This window comes from Prionailurus bengalensis, chromosome A3 (assembly GCF_016509475.1).
Source record: "Prionailurus bengalensis isolate Pbe53 chromosome A3, Fcat_Pben_1.1_paternal_pri, whole genome shotgun sequence".
Lineage (NCBI taxonomy): Eukaryota > Metazoa > Chordata > Mammalia > Carnivora > Felidae > Prionailurus > Prionailurus bengalensis.
This window is the reverse complement of record NC_057354.1, coordinates 102162180-102190006: the sequence shown is the minus strand read 5'-3', so window position 1 is coordinate 102190006 and position 27827 is coordinate 102162180. Positions and strand designations below refer to the sequence as shown.

At 46.0% G+C, this 27827-nt stretch overlaps 2 gene segments (V, D, J or C); one reads left to right on the top strand and one right to left on the bottom strand.

Moving 5' to 3' along the window:
* The window catches only part of LOC122497153, a 102184-nt gene that overhangs the window by 58587 nt on the left and 15770 nt on the right, over window positions 1-27827 (top strand).
* LOC122497159 lies at window positions 24132-24935 on the bottom strand. The segment is given in 2 exon segments: window positions 24132-24625; window positions 24830-24935. Coding segments are annotated over 2 exon segments (528 nt in total).

The following is a 27827-nucleotide window of genomic DNA, read 5'->3' as shown; positions in this document are numbered from 1 at the left end:
AAGGGATTTTATAAGCATCAAAAAGAAAATGAAGGGGTGCCTGGGTGGCTCAGTTGGTTAAGCGTCTGACTTCAGCTCAGGTCATGATCTTGCCATTCCCAAGTTCGAACCCCACATCAGGCTCTGTGCTGAGAGCTCAGAGCCTGGAGTCTGCTTCGGATTCTGTCTCTCTCTCTCTCTCTCTCTCTCTCTCTCTCTCTCTCAAAAGTAGATAAATATTTTTAAAAAAGAAAATGACAATAAAGTAAAATATTTCAAAACGAAACATTGTTCACTCTGTCCAATCTACTTAGAAAGTGCTTGCCTTAAGAAATCTCTTTGATTTGGGGTGTATATATTTCATATATACCATATGGTTTGTGTGTTACCTGTCTATACTATCTGTCTACTTAAATATCTAGAGGGAGACAGAGAAGTATGACACGATATATGCCACATAGTAACAAATGGTTACCACAAATTGCATACTCACTGCCTGAAGTATAAAATTCTTTCTCCTTTCCTAGTCTCCTAGGTAGGGTTATTAGTTTTCTACCTGTGAGTGAGAGATTCTTGTCTATATGTCAAGTTCTTTGTACTTTCGTCTTCTCATGCATATAATTCCCGAGGTCCCAGGGTGAGTTAATTCATTATTTAATCATGAGTAAATTATCTTAAACCATTAACCTGGAAACAGCAGACACCAGAGGCTCTAGAAGACTCTCCAGCTCATCCTGTGGTTTGGAGATACTCTGCCAATCAGCTGGATTGGGGTGACACTGTTTTGTCCCGGACATCAGCTGAGAGGAATCCAAGCAGGACGGCCATTCACCTGCCAGCAACTGCCTCTGGACACTCAAGTCTCCATCTTCAGGGTATCTGGCTGGAGCTTTCTCAGAACCGTGGGGCTATGGGCACCGTGTCCTCCCAGAGACCCTGACCTTCACAGTTAGAGCCTTCTGCCCACTCAGGCAGTAAGGAATTTGTCTGTTGGTTTTCCTCCCAACACAGAAGACATTTGAAGTTATTTTGCTCACAGGAGAGGCACCTGTGCCCCCTGCCTTTGGCTCTTTCCACTCTGCCACACCCACCAGGGAATTTGCATCTTGTCCCCTGGGGAGGACCTTCCCTCTGACATAAAGGCCAGCTCTGACCTTCTCTTTACCTGTTAGGACTCATCAGTTCAGCTTCTCAAAATGAGGTTCCTTGCTCAGCTGCTGGGGCTGCTGATGCTCTGGATCCCAGGTGAGGGCAGAGGGGGGATGAGAAAGGAGAATGGGGTGTGGAGGGAGAGCTCTGGGGGCGCTACTGCTCCCCACGTGTGTTCTGCCCACGGGTGGGACTGCCCTCCGGCAGGGGAATTTAATTTGGGGGCCTGGGAAATCAAGAAGAAACTGAAAGGAACAAAGAAGTGAGACATTTAAGTGAGATGCTGGAAAGGAAGAGGCCACTTTGTGCCTGCAATTCTTGGGTTATCTTTGGAAAGTGTGTATCTCTGGAGTAGGAATCAAATCACCAAAAGTGATTTAGCCTTAAATTCAAAAACATTTTAAATCATAAAAATGGCTTCTAAGGTTTCTGCATAACATTGTGCTTCTCTCTCATTATTTTAGGATCCAGTGGGGATGTCGTGATGACGCAGACCCCTCTGTCCCTGCCCGTCACCCCTGGAGAGCCGGCCTCAATCTCCTGCAGGGCCAGTCAGAGCCTCCTGCACAGTGATGGAAATACTTATCTGAATTGGTACCTGCAGAAGCCAGGCCAGTCTCCACGGCGACTGATCTATAAGGTTTCCAACCGGGACTCTGGGGTCCCAGACAGGTTCAGTGGCAGCGGGTCAGGGACAGATTTCACCCTGAGAATCAGCAGGGTGGAGGCTGACGACTTTGGAGTTTATTACTGCTACCAAGCTACACATGCTCCTCACACAGTGGTTCAGCCCCAAACACAAACCTTCTGTCTGGCGCGTCACCTCCCTCCACATGTGTGGCCTGCGTGGGGAGCAGACACAGCAGAGGCTCTCAGTGGCCCTACGAGGCAGACGCTGGAAAGTCAGGGCATAACGTGCAGCTGCGGGCTCTGGACCATGTCGTGGCCCCGTCAGCTGCGACAGCCCAGCGCAGCATGACCCGCACGGGAACGGAGGTGATCACAGTGCCCTCTGAGCAGTAAGACGAAAGGGAGAGCAGACCTGCACCCCGTCCAGATGCTCCCCGTTGTGCGCCTGGGTCAAGTACATTTCATCACTGAAGGGTCAGCAATGGAGGCATATTGGTGACAACACAAGTTGAATACACTTTGGAGCTAAAAAATTTTGCCATATTTGGATATATTAGGATACAATAATATTTGGTATTGTTCAGCATTATTATTTTTATTTTCCCACTTTCTGAACTTCTACTTTACAAGTTACACTAACCCCTCTTTTACCGTGTTCCTTAGACAGCATTACATACACACTATCACCACAGCAAACGTGGCTGAGAATGATTAATAAAAGGATTTGAGGGGCACCTGGGTGGCTCAGTCGGTTAAGCCTCTGACTTCAGCTCAGGTCACGATCTCACGGTCCGTGAGTTCGAGCCCCACGTCGGGCTCTGGGCTGATGGCTCAGAGCCTGGAGCCTGCTTCCGATTCTGTGTCTCCCTCTCTCTCTCTGACCCCCCCCCCCCCCCCGTTCATGCTCTGTCTCTGTCTGTCTCAAAAATAAATAAACGTTAAAAAAAATTTTTTTAAAAAAGGATTTGATGTTCAAGCATCAAAATAGACTTTTGTAAACTCCTAGCGCATATACGCCCCTAATCCTATAAACAAGATGTGGTCGGTGTATACAATGGGATTTTACTAAGCAACAAAGAAGAATGGAATCTTGCCGTCTGTGACAGCATGGATGGACCACGAGGGTTTTATGCGATGTGAAATAAGCCAGACAGAGACTAACAAACACCATGGGATTTCATTTATATGTGACATCTAAAAAACAAAACCCACAAACCAACCAAACAAAAGCGGAAGCGACCCATGAATACAGAGAACAATCTGGTCGTTGCCACAGGGGAAGGAGACAGGAGGGAAGGGCAAAACGGCCGAATGGGAGTGGAAGGTACAGGCTTCCAATCATGGGATGAATAAGTTTCACAGAGAATATAGTCATTGATATCGTAATAGCGGTGTAGGGAAACAGACGGTAGCTACACTCGGGGTGAGCTTAGCGTTGCATATGGACTTGTCACATCTCTATGTTGTACACCAGAAACCACTAGAACATTGAGTATCAACTATACTGCAGTAAAACAACAACTACACACACACACACACACACACGCATGGGCGCACACACAAAAGAACCTAATCCTAGAAGTTTTTATTTGTGTCTCAATTCCCTTTTTCCGAGAGAAAAATGGAGTTCTTGGAATTTCAGAGTGGGTTCTGAGGATTCAAAATAACCTAAAAGAGGCAGAGCAGAGAATGTACTTCATATAGCACAGGAAGGATGCAAAATGATACGAAATTTTTTTCCCAAAAGGTAACATTTTAAGACCATTTAGCCTAAATATTATTTTTGAAGCAACAAATTTGGTACTATAATGCCGACAAAGGTTTCATGCAATGGACAATGGCATTAGTTTTATAGGACATGGTCTTATCTGAAAATGAATCTGAATTGTATATTCCGTTGAAAATGTATAGATCAGGGGGTGCCTTGGTGGCGCAGTCGGTTAAGCGTCTGACTTCAGCCAGGTCACGATCTCGCGGTCCGGGAGTTCGAGCCCCGCGTCAGGCTCTGGGCTGATGGCTCAGAGCCTGGAGCCTGTTTCCGATTCTGTGTCTCCCTCTCTCTCTGCCCCTCCCCCGTTCATGCTCTGTCTCTCTCTGTCCCAAAAATAAATAAAAAAACTTTGAAAAAAAATTAAAAAAAAAAAAAAAGAAAATGTATAGATCAGGACGCCTGGGTGGCACATTCGGTTAACCATCCGACTCTTGGTTGGGGCTCAGGTCATGACCTCAGGGTTCAGGAGATCGAGCCCTGCATCAGGCTCTGTGCTGACCTTTGGAGACTGCTTGGGAATCTCCCTCTCTCCCTCTCTCTCTGTCCCTCCCCTGCTCTCTCTCTCTCTCAAAATAAACATTAAAAAAAATTTTAATTAAACTCAGATTTACACAAAACTATTTGTGTGAAGAGCTAAATCGTTTTTAAACATGGTTCTATAAGCATCATCAGGTCTAGATATATTAAAATTTATATTTCAAAATGATTCATCAGAAATGTATTGTAATGTTGTCATAAACTATAAAGTATTCCTCAAAGTTCAAGTGACAGTTGCAACAGCAAAAAATATTCCCTATCAGAATTAAAAATGATCAAAAGACATTTGTGGTCTTGTATTTGCCAAGAAAGACTCATGTCATTTTCAATCATATATGGAAATTGAATTTGCTCAAAGTACAAATTTTGATGCCATAATAAATGAAATTGCAGAAAAGCAATCCAGAAAAATCTTATAACCAGTCAAAATGTCACATTAATCAAGTATGATCATCTATTATATGTACATATTTGTTGTATTTATAAAATTATAACACACAAATATTATCTTTGCAAGTTTATCTGTAAACTTACTGCAGGTTTATTGCAATATTTGCGAGTTTATTCCCAGTATTATTTTGCAAGTTATAACACACAAATATTATTTTTGCTAATATTTATTTGTCTTTGTTTGCTGCAGTCCTGTGTGTCCTCGCTGGCCACCAGAGCCAGGAGATCAAGGGGCACGTCCCCTGGATGACAGCTGTATAAGCAGAGGCACCAGACAAGTGCAGGGGCTCTTTCCAGGGAGACCCCAGGCACCTGGAGCTGGGCAGAGAGAGAATGGGAAGACAGTGCAAACAAGGGTTTCCCTGATTTCCCGCGAGGAATGCAGTCAGCCCCTAGATGTGTTCTATATTAGAAAGCCTAACCTTCGGGCAGCAGCTTTTAAGATATGAAAATAGGCTTCTCTGAGGGTAAAGCTGGCAGGTGGGCATTTCTGTCTGCTCCCTCTGTGCTGAGCCCTGAGATCCGTTTCTTTGTTTACTGTTGTCTTGTGGGTCTCCTGCAAGCCCCGCTGGCTTCCAGATCACAGTGTTTTGGTGGTGTGGGGGGGAGGGGGGTTTCCTCAGGTAGAAGTCTTACAAATGGGGGACCTAGATGTTGGGTCCAAACTCTTCACTCTTCAGGGAAAAGCAGGAAGTTACAAGTCCCCTCCCGATCGTATGTTATTGTATTGGGGGTGGAGTTTATGGCAAGAATGTGTCCCAGCTTTGTGCACCTGTTTCAATCTGGGTGTTTCCTGCTTAACCCCATGTGTAGGAGTCCCTCCGCTCGTTTCTGGGTTTCTTGCAGTGGGAGTTGTCCCACGTGTAGCTGTAGATTCCCGGTGTCCCTGGGAGAAGGTGAGTTCAGGAGCCTCCTACACCACTGTCTTGGACCAGAACTTCTTTCTCTCTGCATGTCCAAGGTAGAAGTTTGGATCATTGATATTCAATGTTTCCTCTTTTTTATTTGAGCATACGTGATGCACAATGTTATACTATTTCAGGTGTACAACATACTGATTCAACAAGTTTATATGTTATGCTATGCTCACAGCTGTCACCATACAATGCTATTACAATATCACTGACTATATGCTTTATGCTGCAAAAATATTAAATAAGTAAGTATAAGTAAATAAACATTTCCTGTTTCTGAATACAGGAATTTAGTGCTATTAATTTCCTTCTAGGTATTGTTTAACAACATCCCACAAATTTTGATGTGCTGTGCTTTTCTCATCATTTAGGGATACTTAGTATCATCTAATACTCACTTACCATTACTACAATTTATGCTTTTACACATAAGTGATATAGAAAGGTATTGCTTCATATTTGAGGATTTTCTTTTTTTTTTTAATTTTATTTATTTTTTTTATTTTTGGGACAGCGAGAGACAGAGCATGAACCGGGGAGGGGCAGGGAGAGAGAGAGACACAGAATCGGAAACAGGCTCCAGGCTCTGAGCCATCAGCCCAGAGCCTGATGCGGGGCTCGAACTCACGGACCGCGAGATCGTGACCTGGCTGAAGTCGGACGCTTAACCGACTAGCGCCACCCAGGCGCCCCTAGGATTTTCTGAATAATTTATTGTAACTGCTTCTAACTTAATTATTTTGTTGCCAAAGAACATTTTCTGTCTGCTCTCCACACTTTTACGTTTACTTAGTTTTTCATCTTGGTGCACGCTCCATGCACTCTACACCAGGATACACATTTTTCCACTTGTGCTAGACCGTTCTTTAGCAATTATTTCAGGTTGGTTGGTAATGTTGCTTATATCTTCTCTTCCCTAATAGTTTTAGTCTTGTTCTATCATGAGCTGAAAGAAGTGTGTTAGGTATTTGACTACTTTTATGGAAATCGGCAAATACTACAAACCAGAATTTTATTTTTCTGGAGATCTGGTTGTCAGGCATTCACGAGCACAATAATGGTACAATGTAGGCTATAATTGTTTCATAATCGTTCTCTTTTTTCTGTTTCTACCACTGCTTTCTCATTGTTGGTGGCCCTAGGTCCTCTATCACATACAGTGACTCAAAATGACGCATAGAGCTGTCTGAATCACATACTTGCTGGCAGCCTTCCCTTAGATTCAGGCACCTCTTGCCAAGGAAAGTGAAAATCACTCAGAGGGGACACTCGTATTCAGGCCTTGTGCCTAGAAAAGACGCCAGGGACAGCCAGGCTTTAATTAGACCAAACCAAAGGGTCCACAGTCCAGGATACTACCCCACCTGCTATCAATGAGTTTTATCATCTCAGGAGAGGAAGTAGGAAGAGAATACCAGGCACGGTATTGTAAGAAATTTGTCTGGGTGACTCAGTGGGTTAAGGGCCCAACTCTTGGTTTCCGCTCAGGTCATGACCTCCTGGTTCATGAGTTCGAGCACCGAGCCTGCTTGGGATGCTCTCTCTCTCTCACGCTCTCTCTGCCCCTCCCCTACTCACTCTCTCTCTCAAAATAGATAAATAAACTTTAAAAAAAAGAAGAGCATCTCCAAAGCATTGTATGTTTAAGCAGGACGATGATCCTGGAGCTCCAGTGAGCCCAGATGATTTGTCAATGTAATTGAACACAATAATGAGTTACAGAAAAAACTAATTCAATCATATGGATAAATGATCGGAAGCTAGCTGATAAACTTTCACATATATTTCTAATTTTTAATTACGAAGTCTCTTAGTATACTAGGAATAGCAAGAGTTAGAATGCATATACCTTTTCAAACGGACTCATTTATGAAAATAAAGAGAAGGTGCTCCGGATGAGAACACTGGAGCTGTATCAGGCGAAAAAGAAGACACAATCATCTCAGCCATGATTATGCAAAGAGAGAAAGTTAATACACAAAATGAGAAAAAGGTAATATACGAAATAAATTCACCTCCACACTAAAGAATGATAGCATCCATGGAAATAGGTGCTAGGAGGCTGTGAGCCTGCTTCACTGTGCAGGCCTCCAGAGGCAGAGCCCAGGCTTCCTCCAAACACGTCAGCTGTCTCCCTTCTTCTTTTCCCCCATAGCTCATAGTATCTATTCTAGGGAACGTATCGAACCAGAACTGGTATTTCACGCCCATCTCCAGAAGATGGTTTTAATATAGTCATATTAAAGCTTAAAACTTAGAATGGCCATCTAACTTTTCTTCTCATTCTTGGAAGGTGCATCCTTGAAAGTGGGTGATGGATAGGCACTGAGGAGGGCATTTGTTGGGATGTGCACTGGGTGTTGTGTCTAAGCGATGAATCACGGGAATCTACCCCCAAAACCAAGAGCACAACATATACATTGTATGTGAGCCAGCTTGACAAGAAATTATATTAAAAAAAAAAAAAAAAGGTGCCTCCTCGCTTCCAGTTACAAACTCTTAAACCTTGTGGACAAAAGAGGATCAGAAAAATTAGAGATGCTTTCTTCTTACAAACACGCTGGAGGAGCTCCTCTGGGACTGGATGTGAATCCTGCATCCGATGAGAACCCCCAGTTGGCACTGGGCCCTACAGGGGCCTTGGTTTCGCGGCTGCAGCCAGACCCGCCCAACCCCTCACTGATTTGCATGTTTCCCCCAGAGAATCCACATTTCTGCTCTTCAGGATCCCCATAAATAGGCTGCTCAGTGATTCGGGGCAAAAAAAGAACCTGAGGCAGGCCCTGGATCGAACAGGGGGGTCCTGACCCAGCTCCTCTGCCTTCTGCTGGCCTGCCTCCCAGGTGAGGAGGACGGTGCAGGGGACATCCCCGAGATGGTGGCCGTTCTCTCCTCCTGACTGGGGGGTCTCCCCAGGGCTCTGACCCGGATCTCTGACCCGGGATCTCCCCTCCCCTCGGAGACCCAGGTGCTCTCAGCTTAGGAGACCAGGACGCCAGAACCTTCTGGGAGGGAATGGAGTGGGATCTCGTAAACAACCGTGACTTTGTGTTTTGTTTCCTTGCCAGCTGCCGGCGGGACCGCTGAGTTGACTCAGTCTCCCACCCATCTCTCTGTGTCCCTGAGAGACAGCGTGTCCCTCATCTGCAGGGCCAATGAGAGCGTTAGTGATTACTTAAGCTGGTATCAGCAGAAACCAGGCAAGCCTCCCAAGCTTATCATCTATGATGCCGATAACCTAGAGTCTGGAGTCTCAGACCGCTTCTCTGGGATTCAGTCTGACACAGAATTCATCCTCAAAATCAGCACAGTCGAGGCTGATGACGCCGCCGTTTATTACTGCCAGCAGGATTATGCGCTTCCTCCCACGGTGCTGCAGCCCCGAGCATAAACCCTCCTCCCGGGCTGGGGCTGCTCCTGCGGCGACGGTTGTCAGGTGGCCGGGGTTCCAGCAGCTGCACTGTGCCCTGCGGTCTGTTGGTCGGGGCAGGGCGTGCTCTGGGGAAGGGCTTGCGGGGCTCAAGGGTGATGGCCTGCAAGGGACTTTGTCTTTCCAAAGCTTTCTTTCTTGACACCCCCAAACCCTCAAACCTTCAATTAATCTAATATTGAGATCTCTAGGGGAGCCTGCAAAGAAATTTGTCCATGGTCCATGGTCTTTGAATCCCATCTCTGAGATCCACTCTGAGAACTTGGGGGTGGGGGGGGAGCCTATATCCAAGAAAATGCTACTACCACTACTCAACAGCAATAACTACACAGTCTATTGCCATTTGCCCAAGTCTCGAAGACCTGCTACGCGTTCAACGATGCACTAAGGCCTTACCCATCTCGAGGAATCAGTCGCACAATAATCCTCTAGAGATGAGAAATCAGAGGGGCTCAGGGCTCAGGGCTCAGGTACCAGTGCTTGCAGGGAAGAAGATGGAAAAAACAATCTGATCCTTGAGTCTGTAATGCCCACTCATTGGTGAACTCATTCATTTAAAAAATAAAGTGCATTTGCTGTGTATAACGTGAATTTAAAGCGGACACCTGGATGAACGTGACCATATGCATCCCCCCTCGCACGAGGACTCAGACAGAGACGGTCTCCAGCGTCACACTCTTCCCTCATGCTCCGTCCGGTCAATTCCATGCTCCGTTCTCCCCTCCCCCCCGCCACCAGAGGCCACCACCACCTTTCTGTTTCCTAACCGTGTAGAGCAGACTTCCCCTGTTCTTGTACCTCATACAAATGGAATCGTAAGGTATGGCCTTTCTGGTGTCTTGCTTCGTTGGCCCCAACACGTTCTTTGAACTTCCTCTATGTTGTCAGCGGGGCAGTAACTTGTTCCTTCTCACTGCAGAATAGTTTGTTGTTACAAGAATACGTCACAACGGCTGCATTTTTCAATTAATGAATTGTTTCAGATTTCAATGGGTTATCAATACAGTTGTGAAGAACACTCGTTCAAAGTCTGGTGGATTTATGCACTCACTTCCCATGGGTGTGTTCCTAGGCACGGAAGCGCTGAGTCACAGCGTTAGCCTAAGGTTGCTTTTGGTAGATACTATGAAACAACTTTCTGAAACGGGGACCGTCTTTACGCTCCACCCACCATGTATAACCTTTCCACTTGCTGCAGATCCTTTCCCAATAGTTGCTATTGTCAGACTTTTTATTATACCCATATTGGTGGATCCTGAAGGAGTATTGTTAAAATTTACATCTCCTTGATGACTAATGATTTTAAGTAACTTACCATATTTACTACTGAGTTGCTATTTAGATAGTTTGTTTCTTGGGCAGTGCCTGTTCTAGTCAGACACACACATAGTTGGGTCTTTTTTGGAGAGTACTTTGTATTCTGAAAATGAATCTCTTGTCAGAAATGTGCATGAGAATATCTTCTCCCATCTTACGGTTTCTCTATTTACTTCCTTAATGATACATTTGAAAAGCAATTATTAACTCTAATGAGACCTAATCTTTTTTCATTTCTTTCTCCTGCCATTTGGCATGGGGGCAGGTGGGTCTGTGTCACAGATCTGATGTCTATTTTGCTCCCTCTTGTTAGTAAGCGGCTTCATGCAGGCTCAGAACGTCTGAAATTTGCTTGCGCTGTTTTCTGGTCATCAGATTGAGGGGAGGTAGCTTATCCTCACCAACATACCTCTCGGTGCCTATGGATATAACCACAAATGATAATAATTTCTTAGTTGTGCACGCCTGGATTGACATTGGTCCATTCACCCAGGGGATATTGGCATGAGATGCCTCCAATGACATGTGTTCACTGATTTAATGGGAATGGACACAGAGGCGGGCCTGTGGTGACATGCTTAGATTCCCTTTCATGATAAAGGATTCCTGCAGGTGCTGTGAGGGCTTCCTGCAGGCCACCCTCCATTGTTCGCCCTCTGAGGAGATCACCTTGGTGGAAGAAGACCGCCTAGCCTAAGGTTACACTTCTTTTCCAGGAAAGACAATAACTACTCGATGCAAGGGTACAAAGGCCCAGCCTTCTTACACCAATCCAAATCAATTCTGTAGAGCCACTGCCTCTCTAGACCTCCCTATGGGGTTGGCAGTGGCTTTTCTCGAGACTACATCACAGCTCAATTTCTCTCTGTCCAATCCTGCTTCCTGTCTCTCCTTTCCAGGGATGCTCATCTCAAGAACACTCTTTAATTTTTTTTTTCAACGTTTATTTTTGGGACAGAGAGAGACAGACCATGAATGGGGGAGGGGCAGAGAGAGAGGGAGACACAGAATCGGAAACAGGCTCCAGGCTCTGAGCCATCAGCCCAGAGCCCGACGCGGGGCTCAAACTCACGGACCACGAGATCGTGACCTGGCTGAAGTCGGACGCTCAACCGACTGCGCCACCCAGGCGCCCCTCAAGAACACTCTTGAATAAACAGTCTAAACTCTCTCTCTCAGAGGTGGTTTCTCAGGGAATCTTGGGATTCCTACGGGGAACGGATTTCCCATTGTCGCCCTGTGACGAATGGAATCAGGGAGCAGCACAGGCCAGGTTGTAGTGATAACCTTCACAGGTAACGTGTGTATAATTACCAAAAGGGACAACAGGTGCCAAGTGATGTCAGAAATAGGGATCTGTAGCAGTGGCTAATCGACCATGGGTTATTAGGGATTAAATTGATGTGTAGACCCTTGGAGAATTTCATGCATATGACTGGAAAACTCTAGGTCAGGTGAGCTGAAGCCTGCACTCACATCTTCTGACTCAGTCCCTGGATCTAAGGCAGTTCATGTGCCAGAGAGCACTGCTTGAAGCTGAGGCCACATCCTCTTGAGAAAGGACCCTGAAATTTAGCCACAGATGTTTGGAGAGCATGTGCTTCAATATTTTCTGAGAGGAACTCAGGGCAACTTCCTCAAAGCAAACGTGAACTAGAGAAAGGAAAATACCCACATTTTCTCAGCCATGTAAGGTCTCCAAGTTTGTCTAATATTTAAGTGTCAATATGAATTTTCATAAAAGCCAGTTGGTTATCAGAGGGACACCTGGGTGGCTCAGTTGGTTAAGTGTTGACTTCGGCTCAGGTCATAATCTCACGGTCCATGAGTTTGGGCCCTGCATCGGGCTCTGTGCTGACAGCTCGGAGCCTGGAGCCTGATTCGGATTGTCTCCCTCCCTCCCTGCCCCTCTCCTGCTCGCGCTCTGTCTCTCTCTCTCAAAATTAAGTAAAAACTTTTAAAAAAATTATAAAAAACCTGTTTCCGATTCTGTGTCTCCCTCTCTCTCTGCCCCTCCCCCGTTCATGCTCTGTCTCTCTCTGTCCCAAAAATAAATAAACGTTCAAAAAAAAAAATTAAAAAAAAAAAAATGGGGCGCCTGGGTGGCGCAGTCGGTTAAGCGTCCGACTTCAGCCAGGTCACGATCTCGCGGTCCCGGAGTTCGAGCCCCGCGTCGGGCTCTGGGCTGATGGCTCAGAGCCTGGAGCCTGTTTCCGATTCTGTGTCTCCCTCTCTCTCTGCCCCTCCCCCGTTCATGCTCTGTCTCTCTCTGTCCCCAAAATAAATAAACGTTCAAAAAAAAATTTCTTTTTAATTATAAAAAATATTACATCTTCATAAGAAACTGATTTGCCTGGGGTGCCTGGGTTGCTCTGATGGTTGAGTGTCCAACTCTTGATCTCAGGTCAGGTCATGATTCTAAGTTGTGGGATTGAGCCCCTGTCCAGCTCCAGGCTGAGCATGAAGGCTGCTTGGGATTCTCTCTCCCTTTCTCTTTTTCTCTTTCCCTTTTTCTTCCTCTCTCTCTCTCTCTCTCCCTCCCTCCCTCCCTCCCTCCCTCCCCACCTTCTCCCCCACTCATGCACTCTCTCTCTCTCCAAAAAAATAATAATTCAAAAAAAAGAAAGAAACTGATTTTTGTCATTCTCTCCAAGCATGATGCTTTCAGTGTATCTTTCTTATTTTCTTCCCTAAACGGACATCAGGGCAGACACAATACTCACACAGTCTCCAACAACTTTTTTTAGTTAGTTTGTTTATTTTTGAAAGATAGAGAGAGAGCACAAGTGGGGGGGGGGGGAGGGCAGAAAGAGAGAGAGAGAGAGAGAGAGAGAGAGAGAGAGAGAGAATATCCCAAGCAGGCTTCATGCTCAGCATGGAGCTGGACACAGGGCTCAATCAACCTGAGCCGAAATCAAGAATCAGACGCTTCACCGACTGAGCCACCCAGGTGCCCCGTGGTCTCCCACATTTGTCAATGGCTCCAGGAAACAGAGTCACCATCAACGGCAAAGCCGGCCGAGCCAAAACATTGATGATGATGTACACGGGCATCAACACAAACCAGGACAAGCTCTTAAATGTGTTTCCACTCTTATCTCTGGGATTTCATCCTGGTTCACTGGCAGTGGGTATAGAACAGACTTATCCTGAGAGCTGATAAGGTGAAATCTGAAGATGCTGCATATTATTTCTGTCAACGAGATGATCACGCACCTCTCACGGTGATATACTCTGTTACAAAAACCTCCGAAGCCATCAGTGGGACGGCCTTGGCTGCCAGTGAGAATGTTCAGTATGTGGAACTCTGTGACCCATTGGTACCTGCAAAGTTCTGGTATGTGAATGCACATTCGCCTCCTTTCTCTGTTTGCCAGGCTGGACCTGACACACTTGATAAGGGAGAGACTATTACAACTTTCCACGACATTGTCCAGCTGAGCCGATGATCTCGTGTTGAAGCAGAGACAAATTCACGTGGCTGTGTCCCTGTCTTCTGCCACACCTATCGTTTCCACCCCGGAAAAAGTCAAAGGCACCAATGGATCCAGGTTAGGTTCCGAATTGCGGCAGTGAATGCAATCTTCCCTCTCTCTCTAAGCACACTCACACTCATCCACACGCTCATTTAAACTCGTCCCTAACGGGCGCCTGGGTTGCCAGTCGGTTGAGCGTCCAGCTTCCGCTCAGGTCATGATCTCATAGTTGGTGAGTTTGAGCCCCACATCGCACTCTCTGCTGTCAGTGCAGAGCCTGTTTCAGATCTTCTGTCTCCCTCTCTCTGCCCCTTATCCCTCTCTCTCTCTCTTTCTCTCTCTTTCTCTTGGTTTGCTCTTGCTATGATGACCACTAGAATGTCAATTATTATTATTTCTTAGATCTTTGTTCCTTTTGGAAACAGTTCGGTTCCATAATTCCAAGGTTGAACAGCTATCCCCTACCTCCTCCCCGAATAGTATCATCTGCTGACTTTGGGCTTAACGTTTTTGTGCCGCTGCCTAAATTTCATCTGAAATCCCAAATACTTTTCCAAACCTGAAGGCTACATACATAAACATCAAAGAGATTACCTTAAATTTGTGAACTCCGAGTACCTGGGAGCCACAGATCTGTGTACCTTCTCCCTCTAGCATGGGGACAATGCTATTTCATCGAGTATCGGTTGCTTAAAGGCACTTTGCTTGGATCTGACGAGAAAGCAATAATGGCACCAAAGTAATACCCATGTGTTGACCCCATCATTCCCAGCCTATGATAGCCTGGCTTTCATGCTATCGTACCATTACAGGCCACTACCAGGAAAAGCTTCGCATGTGACTATAAAGCTTATGGCTCCTCATGGAGCTCATCGACGCTCAACCGACCGAGCCACCCAGGCACCCCAGTTAGGGAAGAGTTTAAATGAGCGCGTGGCTAAGTGTGAGTGTGCTTCGAGAGAGAGGGGAGATTGCATTTACTGCTGGACTTTATACTGCTGAAGTTACACCCGACTCTGCAACTGTTTACAGAGTACTCAGCTTAGTAGTTCATAACCACCAAACAAGGAAGGCAGTGGCGGGCAACAATATTGCCCAGAGAAGGAACTCATTAGATAATAATGATGATTTCGTTTATGTTCGTGGTGTGCTGAAGGCCGGCAAGAGCCACTGTACCCAGTAATGATGTGCTCCATAATAAGCTCCAAAGTAAAAGCACATTCCTAAATTAACCACCATTCAACGGGGCTGAAATCCTGGAGGCCAACGGTAGAGGGATGATCTCACGAGGGACGATCTCACGATTCGTGAGTTCGAGCCCTGCATCGGGCTTTGCACTGACAGTATGGAGCCTGCTTGGGGTTCTCATTCATTCTCTCTCTCTCTCTCTGCCCCTCCCCCACTCGCATGCTCCTGCACATGCTCTCTGTCTCAAAATAAATGAAACTTGGGGCCCCTGGGTGGCTCAGTCTGATGAGCGACCAACTTTAGCTCAGGTCATGATCTCATGGTTCACCAGTTCAAGCCCCACGTTGGGCTCTGTGCTAGCAGCTCAGAGCCTAGAGCCTCCTTTGGATTCTGTGTTTCCCTCTCTCTCTGCCCCTCCCCTGCTCGTTCTCTCTCTCTCTCTCTCTCAAAAATAAATAAACATTAAAAAAATTTTAATAAAACTTTCCAAAAAAAAAAAAAAAGAAAGAAAGAAATGTTTCCTTTTTTTTTTTTTTTTTTTTTTTTAAAGAGCAGAAACCAAAAAACCCAAGTTGGGATCTCATTTTGTCTGACAGCTCTTTCCTACAGTAATTTCTCATCCTCTTCTGAAGACATTCATTGATAACAGCAGTCAACACAATATAAAGGTGACATAAATATTAATTTCTACCCTTGAGGAGTAAGTAGAAATGTTGGTGTTTGTCAGTTTTTAGAAATGACTTAAGCCTCTCTTGCCTAAAGTAATCTCTCTTCCTCTTTCTGGAATTAACATCAAAAAGACCAATAAATAGTATGGTTCATCTCAAAGGTGGTATATATATAAACTATACATATATCTATAGACATATATACAAATACACATGTCAGGGTGGGGATTATGAAGTATTTAGATCAAAAGAAAACTACCAATTTTTGTGAGTCTGTGCTCCCGTATACGTGTGCTCACACAGGGGACACATAAATGCATTTCTACCTCAGGGGAATGCATAGGAAACCTTGGTTAGTGTTTCTTTGTATAGATTCATCTAGTGCATGCCTGCAAGCTGTCTCGTCACTGAATCACTGCCTTGCACCATATATACAACCACCAGTGGTTTCTGATGAGAGGTAGCTATTAAAGTAGATAGCACAGATGAGGTTGTTTATGTGGGCAAGTGTATGCATCCGTCAGACATCCCCTGGGTCTCCCACACTGTTACTACAGTAGCATTATACGAATAGCAGCTTGGGGCACCTGGGTGGCCCAGTCGGTTAAGCATCCGACTTTGGCTCAGGTCATGATCTTGTGGTCCGTGAGTTTGAGCCCTGCATTGGGCTCTGTGCTGACAGCTCAGAGCCCAGAGTCTGTTTCAGATCTGTACCTCCCTCTCTTTCTGCCCCTCCCCTGCTCACATTCGTGTTCTCTCTCTCTCTCTCTCTCTCTCTCTCTCTCTCTCTCTCCCTCTCTCTCTCCCTCCCTCCCTCCCTCCCTCCAAAATAAAAACATTTTTGGGGGCACCTGGGTGGCTCAGTTGGTTACTGACAGCTCAGAGCCTGGAGCCTGCTTCGGAATCTGTGTCTCCCTCTCTCTCTGCCCCTTCCCACTCATGCTCTGTCTTAAAAATAAATAAAACATTAAAAAATGTTTTTAATAAAAATAAAAACATTTTTTAAAAATTGAAAAAAAAAAACAATAGCATCTAGCTAGCTACCTATCCACCTAATCTACTGCACCTCATTACTAAGGATAGTAAAAAATGCTCAGAGGGGACACTTGTATTCTAGTCTTATGCTTAAAGAACACACTGGAGACAGATAGCCAGATCTTGATTAGACCAAACCAAAGGGTCCATAGTCCATGAATGTTACCCCACTTGCTATCACTGGATTTTATCATCTCAGAAGGAGGCATGAAAAATAAACCAGACATAATATTATAAGAAATTCGTTAGTCTGGACATTTTGTAACATCATAATTTTCTGTCTAACTCTGTCAGCTACTACAGGAGTTAGGATTTAATCAAGTATTCCAAAAATAATTTCAATATGACATTCATAATAGGAGAAGAAGAAGAGGCATTGGTTTTCATTCATTAATCCTTCATAGGTGAACACATCATTCCAATCAAATAACACTAAAGACCCAGGACCTGTGTTCTGCCTGCCCCCAATCATATTCCTTTAATGGGAAGGATGATGTACAGCCAATTACACCCATTTGAATTTAATTACAAATAATTAAAAAATAATAATTTAAAAAAATAATCTATCCCCAAATTAATGCTCTAACACTGTTGGTGGGAATACAAATGGGCACAACCACTATGGAACACAGTATGGAGTTTCCTCAAAAAAAAATTAAAAATCCAAATAGTATATGGTACAATAATTCCACAAATAAATTCTATTTATTCCAAAGAAACAAAAACTAATTTTAAAAGATATATACACCCCTATGTTTACTGCAGCATTATTTACAATAGCCAAGATAGGCAAACAAACTAAATGTCCATTGATAGACGAATGGATAAGGAAGATGTAGTGTGTGTGTGTGTGTGTGTGTGTGTGTGTGTGTGTGCATGCGCGCACGCGCACAGCTTTCATGCTCTAGCCAGCAGGAGCCCAAAGACATCGAAAGCATCATGGCCACAGTAAGTTTGCCCAACATTTCTCTGTGTGCCCCTTCTCACCTGGAACCCAGAACTGCAGGATGAAGATCAGGGGAGCCCCGGACCCCGTCTCTGACAGCTGGACTAGAGGCTGCTCCTCAAGGTCCCTGACCAGCTCTGCCTTTAAGGATGTCGAGAGCAGCCTGGAGCTTTGTCTACTGACACAACATGCAAATCAGCTCAGAAGACCTTGAGGTTGTGCTCAAGGGGGACACCTGCTCTCACAGCACCCTGTGGGACTTGGGGTCACCAGAAATTTCCAAGTGGAGCTCAAGCATGTCCCAAGGGACTCTGCGACCAGTTTCCTGAATCTCTGTCTTCTAGTCTGTCTGAGAAACCCTGTGTGGGAGTGACCTGCGGCTGTCTTAACGTTAGGATAGAAGTTGTTTCCCTTAATCCCTACAATTAAAACTTCATATAAGCACAATGATGTATTTCAAGCTGTGATTATTATCAGGAAGAGGAAGCTGTGGGATTATAAAAGATGGAAACAGGGGGGCCTCGTTCAGATGGGGAGGGGAAGTCCGCTCCACTGAGTAGATGGCCTTGAAACCAAGTCCTGAAATGTCATGAGGACCTGGAAAGGGTGGGAGGGGTGAGCATGGAAGCTTGGTGAAGGCTAGAGACCTACACTAATCAGTGAACTTGCCTCCGTTGGGTAAGACTGGGACTCTCCAGTTGCTCAGTCCTGAAAACCAATGTCATGTCCCCCCCAAGCCCTCACAGGTGGACGGGTCACTCCTACTCAGAGTGGAGAACAACCAGTCCCCAACTTCCCGTTCACCCTGTATCTAACATTAATGTATCATGTACAGGCACTGGGACCAAGCACAGAAGAAAAACCCATGTGAACTCAAGCTCACAGGTCAAGAGGACAGGCTTTACCTACCACCTAAACACTTTCTCTCCCATGGGCTAATTCTTTGTCTTCTGCAAGATGCCCTCCCAAGTACCTTCCCCCAAAGAGGAGCGGGCTCAACCACACGTGATTCATCATCTCCTAACCCATAATTCTAGTTGCTTGTCATCTGTCAGGGGTTGGGCCAGACGAGGGCAGGCAGCCCAGGGGAGGGGCTGGAAGGCAGCAGCACAGGGGCCACCACAAGCCTTGACTCTGGTAGCTCCACCTCCCTACCTTCGTCCTCCGTGGGGATTTGCATCAACCTCGGCCCAAATGCCTCTGCCACAGGTCCGGCCCTGTAGCCAGATGCTGATAAATGGGTCTTTTCCAGGGACAGGGTCTGAGCAGCCTGGGGAAGGTGACAGGTAGCAAGGTGGTGCCACCATCCCAGACCCTCGGGCCCCTGCTCCTGCATTCCAGGTGAAAGAACGTCCCCAAGTGGAGAGTTCCCTCGGGGCAGGTCCTTGTGCTCCTGAAGAAGAGTGGTTGTTGGTTTTTTGTTTTATTTATTTACTTAGAGAGACCGAGTATGTGCTCAAAAGTGGGAGAGAGGGAGAGTGGGAGAGAGAATGCCTAGCAGGTTCCACGCTGTCAGCACGGAGCCTGACATGGGGCTCGATCTCATGAGCCGTGAGATCATGACCTGAGCCGAGATCAAGAGTTGGACGCTTAACCAACTGAGCCACCAGGACTTGATGCTTTAAAACCTTCTCCCAACTCACACCCTCTGAACCGCTGACATGCCCTGTAGCCTCGGTCTCTTCTAAAAGCTCCCTCAGCTTTTGTGCTTCCTCGGCAGACGTCTCAGGAGCTCCTATTGCCCCCTTCATTTGCCACTTCTAGACCTCCTACCCAAAAAGTGAAAACACAGTCTTTGAAATCAATATAGGTAGACTATGTCACCCAGTATCACTCCTTAGTGCACGCAAACACCAGGCCCAAAGTCTGTCTTCACTTCTGCGGTGTTTTAGTTCCTGGCTCATAGACCCTGTCACGTGCCTGCTGGTTTCAATACATTCGTGTATGAGCCTTCCATTATCCTGCTCTCTCAGTTGTTTGACTGATTCTCCTCCAATTGGCTCTTCCCCACCCAATCTTGATCACTCACTCTCATGGCCCCACCTCAGACACATCAATGGCAGCTTCTCCATCATTAAAATGTTAAGCATCTCAGGCTTGCCCACTTCTAAGAGCTCTGCAGCTCACTCCACCTGGCATGGCCACAGCCAATAATTGCTCGCTTTCATTAGACTGAGACCTGACATCTCTAGGAAAACATATGTTGTCTTTCCATGGAAAATTCGGCGTGTCTGTGGTGTACCTGTCCGGGTTATCAGATCCTACCCCTATTCATTGTCTTTGAGCTATCCTGCAACTCTTTATAAACTGTTGGTAACTGATAGATGCATGATTCTGTCCTGTCTAGTAGTAATTTCATTGACTTCTTACCTCACCAGTTTGCCTCCACTTTTCCTTTGACCCAGTTAGAACATCTTCGTAGTTCCACAGTCGTCATGTGAGTAAAATAATTTAACATGCGTTCATTAATATTGTATCTCCGTGAGAGTCATAATTTTACTGTTCTCTGAAAATTATCTTTTAACATATCTATTGACCTTTCTACATTTTCTCTATCCCTACGCCCCTCATATTCTCATCTCCCTCTTTACTCAGCTTAAATTCCGCGATCCTTCTTTATAACGACTCCCTTATACACAAGAACTTCCTCAGCCTTCCATTCGTTCACTTTGTGCAACAAAATCCCTCATGCCTGCTAGAGAAAAACACACAGCAATTCTGACTTCTGCCAACTTCAGGTTCATGACCAATCACTTCCTGAGGGCCCTTAATCCTGCCCCACAATCATATCTCATTTCCCTGATCTATTCGGTCTCCACTCTTTCTCTTTCCTTCTTTCTTCAAGTCCTAACAGCTCCTCCCCCATCCTCAAAGCCAAATACCCCATTTCCTATTTCCTAGGTCAAGAGAGGGGATCCGAGGAGAACATCCATGGGCTGCCCGTCCATCTTCTGACCCGCTGGTTTGGGTGTTGCCACACTCCGCCTTTCTTCCCAGCACTGTGGGGAGGCAGACAGCCCTCCCATCTGAGGCTACTCCCTCAGAACCCACATCCCTTGCCTCCTCAACTGAATTGCTTGGCACTTCTCCTTTCCTGAATTGTCAGCGTTCTCCCCTCTCTGGCATCATTCCCATCAGTATGTGAACATCTTTTAAAAAACTCTCTGGGGGGCGCCTGGGTGGCTCAGTCGGTTAAGCGTCCAACTTCAGCCCAGGTCATGATCTCACAGTTCGTGAGTTCGAGCCCCGCGTCGGGCTCTGTGCTGACAGCTCGGAGCCTGGAGCCTGCTTCACATTCTGTGTCTCCCTCTCTCTCTGCCCCTTCCCTGCTCATGCTCTGTCTCAAAAATAAATAAACATTAAAAACAAAACAAACAAACAAACAAAAAAAACAAAAAAACCTCTCTGACATCACATCTCCCTCCAGTTATGGCCTATTTCACTCTTCTCCTTCACCATAAAGCTCACTGACGGAGCTACCTACAGCCGCCGTCCCCAGATGTTCTACCCTCGTTCTTGCTCGAGCTTTCTACATTCAAGTTCTTACTTCCACCATCTCATCGAAACTTCTCAAGGTCCCCAGTGACCTCCATATTGCCAAGTCCAATGGCCACATGCCAGTCCTCGTCTCGCTAGACCCATCAGCAGCATTTAACACACCGACAACACCTTCCTCTTTGATATGCCTTTTGCTCTGGACTCCAGAGCATTTGCACCATCTTGCTGGGCCTCTGATCTAGGCAACGCTCATGCCATTGCTTATCATATTCCAAGCTCCGGTCCGATTCTCTCCCTGAACTCTAGACTCGTATATCCAACGGATACTTGACAGCTGCGTGTGGAGATCTAATACGCATCTCAAACTTAAAATGTCCAACACCAAATTCCTGATCTCCTTCCCCAAATCCACTCGCCCACAGTCTTCTCCATTGGAACAGATGGCAACGCCTTCCTACTAGTACTCAGAGAAAAACTCTGGAGTCACCCTGAGGGCTCTCTTTCTCTCACACTCCCTGTCCAAACCACCAGCATATTGTTATCCCTGTCTTCAAAATATACCACTTCTCACCTCCTCCACTGCCACTGCCACAGACCCGAGCTGTCATCCTCTCCAGCTTGGAAGATCTCACTGGCCTCCCAACTGTTATCTTTCCAGTCTTGCCTCCCAGAGAGATCCTGTTAAACTATGTACCAAAGTATGCCCTGCTCTATTCAAAACTCTCCCACTTACCACATCATTCAAAATAAAAGCCAAATCCTTAGAGGAGCCTACGAAGACCTGTATCAGGTGGCCTCCTTGTGATTTCTTGGATCTCATTTCTACTCCTCTCCCCCTTGTACACTCCACTTTGGCAACATTGGTTTCCTTCTCCTTCCCCCACATGCTGATCACATTCCTGCCTCGGAAGTGTGCTGTTTCCTCTACTTAGAACCAACTGCAACTCTACCGCCTGGAGTATTCCTATGGTTCCTTTCCTCACCACATTGAAACATTGATTAAGTCACACCTTCTCAGTGCAGCCTTCTACGACCGTCTATAGATTGACTGCAAATACAGATCCCCCCACTCTCTACCCCTCCCTCTACCCATGCTTTTTGCAGTATCACTTTGCAGCTCCTCCTATCAAGAGCTGGGGTCTATTCACCTTCTTCTTCAACAGGATCAACTGTATCGACCTTTAGAACGCATCAGACAGGGAACTGTGTCAGCACTAAGGTTAGGCATCAAGATGCCTCATGTGCTTTTACCTCCTCACTTCGGACCCTGCCACCTGCCACAGAAAGTGGGGATTAATCTGCCGCATGATGAGAGACATGACGCCCAGTCGCCCAGACAGCCCCAGCTGATAGCCAACCACGGCAATGTGAAAGACAGGAGAGAAATGTGAGCCTTTCTATAACCGGAGCACCTAGTTGACCTGTCAGCTAACTTTAAACACACGAGCAAGCCAGCCAAGACCTATCAGGATCAATCAGGCCTGGCCCATAGCAACAGAACTACTCAGCCAACCAGTAAACATGCCGGCAATAAAAATGCTACCATTTTAAGTCACTACATTTTAGGGGTGATTTATTACACGAGAATAGCTAACCGATACATCATCTGATTTTAACTTTCTACTCACTCTTACCCCAGCAAGCTTTGATCCCCTTCATTTTTCTTTATAGCACTTCCAAAACAACATAGTAAGTGTTCACTGATGCAGGTTATTTATTGTCTGTCTCCCCTGGCTGGGGTGAAAGCAAATATCTCTGCTCTTGATACATAGTAAGCGCTCAGAAAACATACCTGGGGGTGGGGGGGAACCTGGGGGGCTCAGTTGGTTAAGTGTCTGACTTCAGCTCAGATCATGATCTCACAGTTCTTGTGTTCGAGCCCCAGGTCGGGTTCCGTGCTGACAGCTCAGAGCCCGGAGCCTGCTTCGGATTCTGTGCCTCCCTCTCTCTCTCTGCCCCTCCCCCATTCACACTCTGATTCTCCCCCAAAAACAAACATTAACAAAAATTTTTTTTTTTTAAATAAAACACATCTGGGGGCGCCTGGGTGGCGCAGTCGGTTAAGCGTCTGACTTCAGCCAGGTCACAATCTTGCGCTCCATGAGTTCGAGCCCCGCGTCGGGCTCTGGGCTGATGGCCCAGAGCCTGGAGCCTGTTTCCGATTCTGTGTCTCCCTCTCTCTCTGCCCCTCCCCCATTCATGCTCTGTCTCTCTCTGTCCCAAAAATAAATAATAAACGTTGAAAAAAAAATAAAAAATAAATAAATAAAACACATCTGGAATGAATTATATGGATTCCTTAATATGGGTACTTTAACAATATTTCTAATCATTATGAGAAGCTGTTCTGTAGGTAAGAGTGTTCAGAGCACCCTGATCAGGTTTGTTGTGGTCTTTTCCTGAACCCATGTATCTCAGAAGGAGGTAAAGAAATCATACTTAAAAGGCTTGGGATTTTTTCTGTTTTTACAATGAAATGGGCATGTCAATTAAATGTTTTCCAAGGGATTCAGGTTATGCAACACTTAGAGCCATGATTTCCTTCAGTCACAAGGTTCGACCTGAATGCCTAAGGGACGACTTTAAAGAAAGAGGTGACAAATGACGAGAACGAGGTGCTGAGGGACACTAGCTAGCTCATATTTCTAGAGTGACGGGGTGAGAGAATCAGAGAATTGCCTTTGTGAGAAAGAGCACACCTGGAAGAAATGGAGAGGAGAGAGAAGGGAGGTACGGAAGGAGACAGAGCAGAAACAAACGTCAGGGCCATTGCTCAGGAAAGCTGGAAAATAGGGATGCTACCTTCCACGTCGGAGGTTCTGAATAGGAGAGGTCAAAGGTTTAATATTGGGAAGGTCCTGAGTTGGAAGGTGATTGCGGGTGAAGAAAGGAGACCAAGAGAATAAGGAAATAAACGAGAAATGTTCCAGAGTCAAGGAGGCACAGGGAAGACAGAATTCCTCCATCAGGGTGTAAAATCCACCGGACCCTTCCCCAAAGGGTAGAGACAACCTTACTGGGTCAATTATGCTGTCTGTCTGTGAAAAACGCACAGGTTCCTGCGACACAAAAACTCCTGACAGCTTCTCTGAGACATCTTTACGGCATTTGTCTTCACTAATCTCCCCCCAAAAGGGATCCAGAAAAAGCCAACCCCCTTAATTTTCCCCTGGGCCCTGAACAACCCTCCAAGGAATAACTCGGGAGAGGTGGCTTCTCAGGCAGATACAGGAATGTGCATGTTCAGGGCCGAGCAGGGAGGAAGCAGCAGGTGCAGCCAAGCCTCCCTGACCCTCGGCCCCAGGAGAAGAGGTTTGTGTGCGAGGCTGAAGCACTGTGGGAGGAGAGCTATAATACTGCTGACAGTAGTAACTCGCCACGTCTTCAGCCTGGAGGTTGCTGATGGTGAGGGTGAAATCCGTCCCAGACCCACTGCCACTGAATCGGTCGGGGACTCCAGATGCCCGGGTGGAAGCTGAGTAGATGAGCAGCTTAGGATGCTGCCCTGGTTTCTGCTGGTACCAGGCTAAGTAGTTGCTAACACTCTGACTGGCCCTGCAGTTCATGGTGACCTGCTGACCTGGAGACCCAGCCAGGGAGCCTGGAGACTGCGTCATCGTGATCGCCCCACAGGCACCTGCAAACACGAGTAGATAATGATGATACATACGCACTTTATCGTGACACTGAAATACATCGTCTGAAGAGCGTTGTACCTGTCCATGCATAATTGGGTCTATTTTGGAAATCACCAGTATTTCTCACTATACCTTAAAAAAATGTTTTTAACTCTAAACTGATACTACTCCAAAAGGATTGTGGCAAATTTTAAATTTCTCACCTGAGACCCACAGCAACAAGGATATGAGGACCTGCCTCTGGGTCACCATCGTGCTGTCCCTGCCTGCCCGATGCAGCTGAGCTCACATGGCAAAGGGCCCTTTTATCAAACCTGAGCAGCTGGTCTGGGCCTGGAGGGGCCTATGCAAAGCAGCTGGTGAGTAAAGAAGCAAACTGCATGAGCAGTGGGTTATGAAAGTATCCAATGTGAATCTAAAGAGCCAAAAATATCACCAAAAATATAGTTGTAGGACTAGAGACACAGAAGTCAACTTAGAAGCTCTTAGAACAACTCAGAAGTTCTAAAATGACAAACGGCTACAAGATCTAATGATGAGTTTCTATTTTATTTTATTTTTTAAATTTTAATGCTTATTTATTTTTGAGAGAAAGGGAGAGACAGAGTGTGAGCTGGGGAGGCTCAGAGAGAGAGGGAGACACAGAATCCAAAGCAGGTTCCAGGCTCTGAGCTGTCAGCACAGAGCCCGATGTGGGGCTTGAACTAGTGAACTGCAAGATCATGACCTGAGCCGAAGCCAAACGCCAAACCAACTGAGCCACCCAGGCGCCCCGAGCTTCTATTTTAAATTCAAGAATGTTTTTAAATGGGTTGAGTTTCCAGAAATGATGAGCTAGGCTCTTCATAATAATAATCCTGGTAAAATTATAAAATATGCTGGGAAACGAAGGAAGGAAGGAAGGAAGGAAGGAAGGAAGGAAGGAAGGAGAGAGGGAGGAAGAGAGGAAGGAAGGAAGGGAGGGAGGGAGGGAAGAAGGGAGGCAGGGAGAGAGGGAGGAAGGAAGGGAGGGAGGGAGAAAGGAATGGAAGGCACAAGAAGGAAATGGAGAACTTTGGGCCCAACTTTTTATAAAATCTCTGACCAAAGATATTGGGACTCTAAAGCCATTTTTATGCCGCAGATCTGTAAGAATGCCACAAACCCCTGAGCTCGGTTTTGGGGCTGTACAAAGGGCCAGAGAGATGGGAAGACAGGATCAGAACTTACTCACTTAAGGAGAAAAGCAGGACCCTAATTTGAGCTAAGGGAAGTCTGAATCCTGAATTTTAGTTATTCTATTTTTTCAAGTCAATATTTCCATTTTGCGTTAAATTAGCGAATTAATGAAATCTAGGTTCTTTCAAGAAAATTTAGTTCCAGGGTGCCGGGGTGGCTCAGTCAGTTGAGCATCTGACTTTGGCTCAGATCATGATGCTGCAGTTCATGAGTTCCAGCCCCGTATCTGTCTCCAGCCCCACAGTGGGCTTGCTGCTGTCAGCACAGAGCCTGCTTTGGATCCTCTCTCCTCCTCTCTCTCTGCCCCTACCAGGTTCACACTCTGTCTGTCTCTCTGTCTCTGTCTCTCTTTCAAAAATAAATAAACATTGGAAAGGAAAGGAAAGGAAAGGAAAGGAAAGGAAAGGAAAGAAAAGAAAAGAAAAGAAAAGAAAAATTTAGTTCCATCCAATGGTTTGAGAAGTCAGCTCAGGGTTGCCTGTTCCTGGTCCTGCTGTTGATTCTCCAGCAGAGGGAAGAGTGGGGGTGGGGGGTGTGCAATTCCCTTAAGAAACTGAGCGTGCATCCCCATAAGGACGGCATAGGTTTCTGTGGCCTCAGGTATCCAGCTACTGAAACTCTTCCAATCTTGTCTCTGAGTGCGGCAGATGCCTGGTGCCCACTCCGTGAGGTGGTCCGTTGGCTGTTCTGTGGGCATCCACGTGGCCTCTGCACTGCTCCTTGACGTGAGAAATTTCCTAAGACCCAGCTATACTCTGTATCAAGTAGATCCAAGCTGGGGATCCATACCTCACCCTGACAAAGGGTCAATTCTCCCATCATTCAGCCCCCCAATCCGCCCCTAGCGATGGTTGATTTTACGTGTCAACTTAGCTAGGCTATGGTGCCCAGTTGTTTGGTTAATTGCCAGTTTAGATGTGGTCCTGAAGGTAGCTTTTTTTTTTTTTTCAATATATGAAATTTATTGTCAAATTGGTTTCCATACAACACCCAGTGCTCATCCCAAAAGGTGCCCTCCTCAATACCCATCACCCACCCTCCCCTCCCTCCCACCCCCCATCAACCCTTAGTTTGTTCTCAGTTTTTAAGAGTCTCTTATGCTTTGGCTCTCTCCCACTCTAACCTCTTTTTTTTTTCTTCCCCTCCCCCATGGGTTCCTGTTAAGTTTCTCAGGATCCACATAAGAGTGAAAACATATGGTTATCTGTCTGTCTCAGTATGGCTTATTTCACTTAGCATCACACTCTCCAGTCCCATCCACGTTGCTACAAAGGGCCATATTTCATTCTTTCTCATTGAAGGTAGCTTTTGGTGTGATTAACATTTAAATTAGTAGACCTTGCATAACACAGATCACTCTCCGTAATGAGGGTGGGGGCCTCATCCAATCAGTTGAAGGCTTTAAGAAGCAAGACGGAAGTTTCCCAAAGGAGAAGTGATTCTGCCTTAAGATGCAACATAGAAACTCAGCCTGAGTTTCCTGCCTACAGATTTCCAACTCAAGGCTGTAAGATCAACACTGACCTGAATTTCCAGGCTGCCAGCCTGCTCTACAGATTCTGGACTCACCAACCCCCACATTCTCAATTCTCAAAATCTCTCTCTCCATGGATATCTTATTGGTTCCGTTTCTCTGGAGAACGCTGACTGATAACACTCTTCACATCCCTCAGGTCCCACCTGTAAGATTGCCAGGCATAGCATTCGTTTCTGCCTCCCCACTGTTCTTTCCATAGACCATTCTTATTCCTTCTCTTACTTTACAAAGCTCTCACGGGGTAGGACTCAACTGCTGGGCTGTATATATGGGAAATCCAGGCAAGACAGTGTGGGACATGTCTGTACTCTCCAATTCTCTCCCCCTGGGGGGAAAAATTTTAAGGGAAAATCCAATTGTATTTCTTTTAAGTTTATTTATTTATTTTGAGAGAGAGCACAAGCCAGGGAGGGGCAGAGAGAGAGAGAGAGAGAGAGAGAGAGAGA